The following is a 1,695-nucleotide window of genomic DNA, read 5'->3' as shown; positions in this document are numbered from 1 at the left end:
GCCACACACAGCTGGGTGCCTGATGCCCCATCTCAGCCGCACCCACAACTGTGCCACCTAAGCATGGGGCTCTGCCCGGGCATGTACCACTTATCCCCTCACAGAGGGGCACCACAATGCCCACCAAAGAAACACGCCACACACACAGAGGTTTTTTTCCATATTTTTTCTACTAAGAAAGTGCCTCCCAAGCGCCGGAACGTGCCCCCCCCCATCGGTACAAACAGAACTCAGTCAGTTACAAAAGTGGTTTGTGGGGGTGGGGGGGCCGGGCAGCGCCCGCTCACTCAGTCATTCATTACAACTAAAATTAAAAAAAAAAAAATATTTATATATATTTATATATTTATACCCCCCTCCACCCCCCCAGAAAGGGGGAAAAAAAGTGGCAAACCAAAGGCAAGGGGCCCCTGCCAAGGGCACAGGAAGGAGGCGTGGTTTAAAAAGTCCCCTTGGTTGCTGGGCTGGCAGCAGGGGTGCCAGGGGGCACAAAGGAGGAGGGGGCTGATTTGCCAACAACATGCACTATACAAGTCTGTGAGGCCCAATAGGAAAAGGAGATTTACAAAAAGAGCCCGGGGGGGGTCTCTGGGGGGATCACGGCGTGTGAATGATAAAAAGGAGTGCGCCGGGGGAAGGGGAGGAGCATGGCAAGCAGGGGCGGGGCTGTGTGCGCTGCACAGATTGGGGGGACGAGGGGCCCAGTCTCTTGGTATCAGCTGTGGTCGGGGGAGGAGTCTCGCCTCAGGGTGCTCTTCTTTATGGTGTCCAGGTATTCCTGCTGCGAGACGGCCAACACCGACGCCAGGATCTCATCGTCGTCCCAATCCTTCAGCCCTGGGGGGTAGATTGGCAGTCAGTAGGGGGCACACACACATCGGCCCAACTCACCCCACCCTGGGGGGTAGATTGGCAGTCGGTAGGGGGCACACACACATCGGCCCAACTCACCCCACCCTGGGGGGTAGATCGACAGTCAGTAAGGGGCACACACACATCAGCCCAACTCACCCCACCCTGGGGGGTAGATCGGCAGTCAGTAGGGGGCACACACATTGGCACAACTCACCCCACCCTGGGGGGTAGATCGGCAGTCAGTAGGGGGCACACACACATCGGCCCAACTCACCCCACCCTGGGGGGTAGATCGGCAGTCAGTAGGGGGCACACACATTGGCCCAACTCACCCCACCCTGGGGGGTAGATCGGCAGTCAGTAGGGGGCACACACATTGGCCCAACTCACCCCACCCTGGGGGGGTAGATCGGCAGTCAGTAGGGGGCACACACACATTGGCACAACTCACCCCACCGGGGGTCTCACTCACCGAATGCCGTGGGCGACATGTGCTGCATGATTGCTCTGCACTCCAGGGCCGGGTACAAGGACACAAGCGGTGAGGTGGCACGGTCAGCGCCCGCACACGTCTGGTTGCTAGGGCCTACGGCAACAAGGAACAACCAAAATCACTCCCAATCAAAAGGGACCCCCTCCCCGCCCAGGGAATGGTTACAGCCAATGCCAGGGGAGAAGCTGTGGTACCCCTACAGTGCCAGGGGGTACAGGGCATTGCTAGCATAACCCCCTGCAGCCCCCACGGCTCAGAGCCAATTCAACTTTACCCACCATGGTGCCGGCAGTCGGGCACAACACTGCCATAGAGCGAGGCCCCGACACGTTGGTTACCTGGGGCGC

General features: G+C 59.0%; 1 protein-coding gene across 1 annotated transcript in view; it reads right to left on the bottom strand.

Annotated features, from left to right (window-relative positions):
* Nucleotides 1-151: 151 nt before the first annotated feature.
* otud5 (OTU deubiquitinase 5) overlaps nt 152-1,695 on the bottom strand; it is a gene marked incomplete at its 5' end in the record, with an annotated part of 3,066 nt that continues 1,522 nt past the window's right edge. The window contains 3 exon segments of the mRNA NM_001004849.1: nt 152-837; nt 1,328-1,448; nt 1,450-1,455. Coding sequence (NP_001004849.1) covers nt 716-837; nt 1,328-1,448; nt 1,450-1,455 — 249 coding nt within the window.

This window comes from Xenopus tropicalis, unplaced genomic scaffold (genome assembly GCF_000004195.4).
Source record: "Xenopus tropicalis strain Nigerian unplaced genomic scaffold, UCB_Xtro_10.0 Sca96, whole genome shotgun sequence".
Classification (NCBI taxonomy): domain Eukaryota; kingdom Metazoa; phylum Chordata; class Amphibia; order Anura; family Pipidae; genus Xenopus; species Xenopus tropicalis.
The sequence above is the reverse complement of the archived record's forward strand: the minus strand, read 5'-3'. Positions and strand labels throughout refer to the sequence as shown.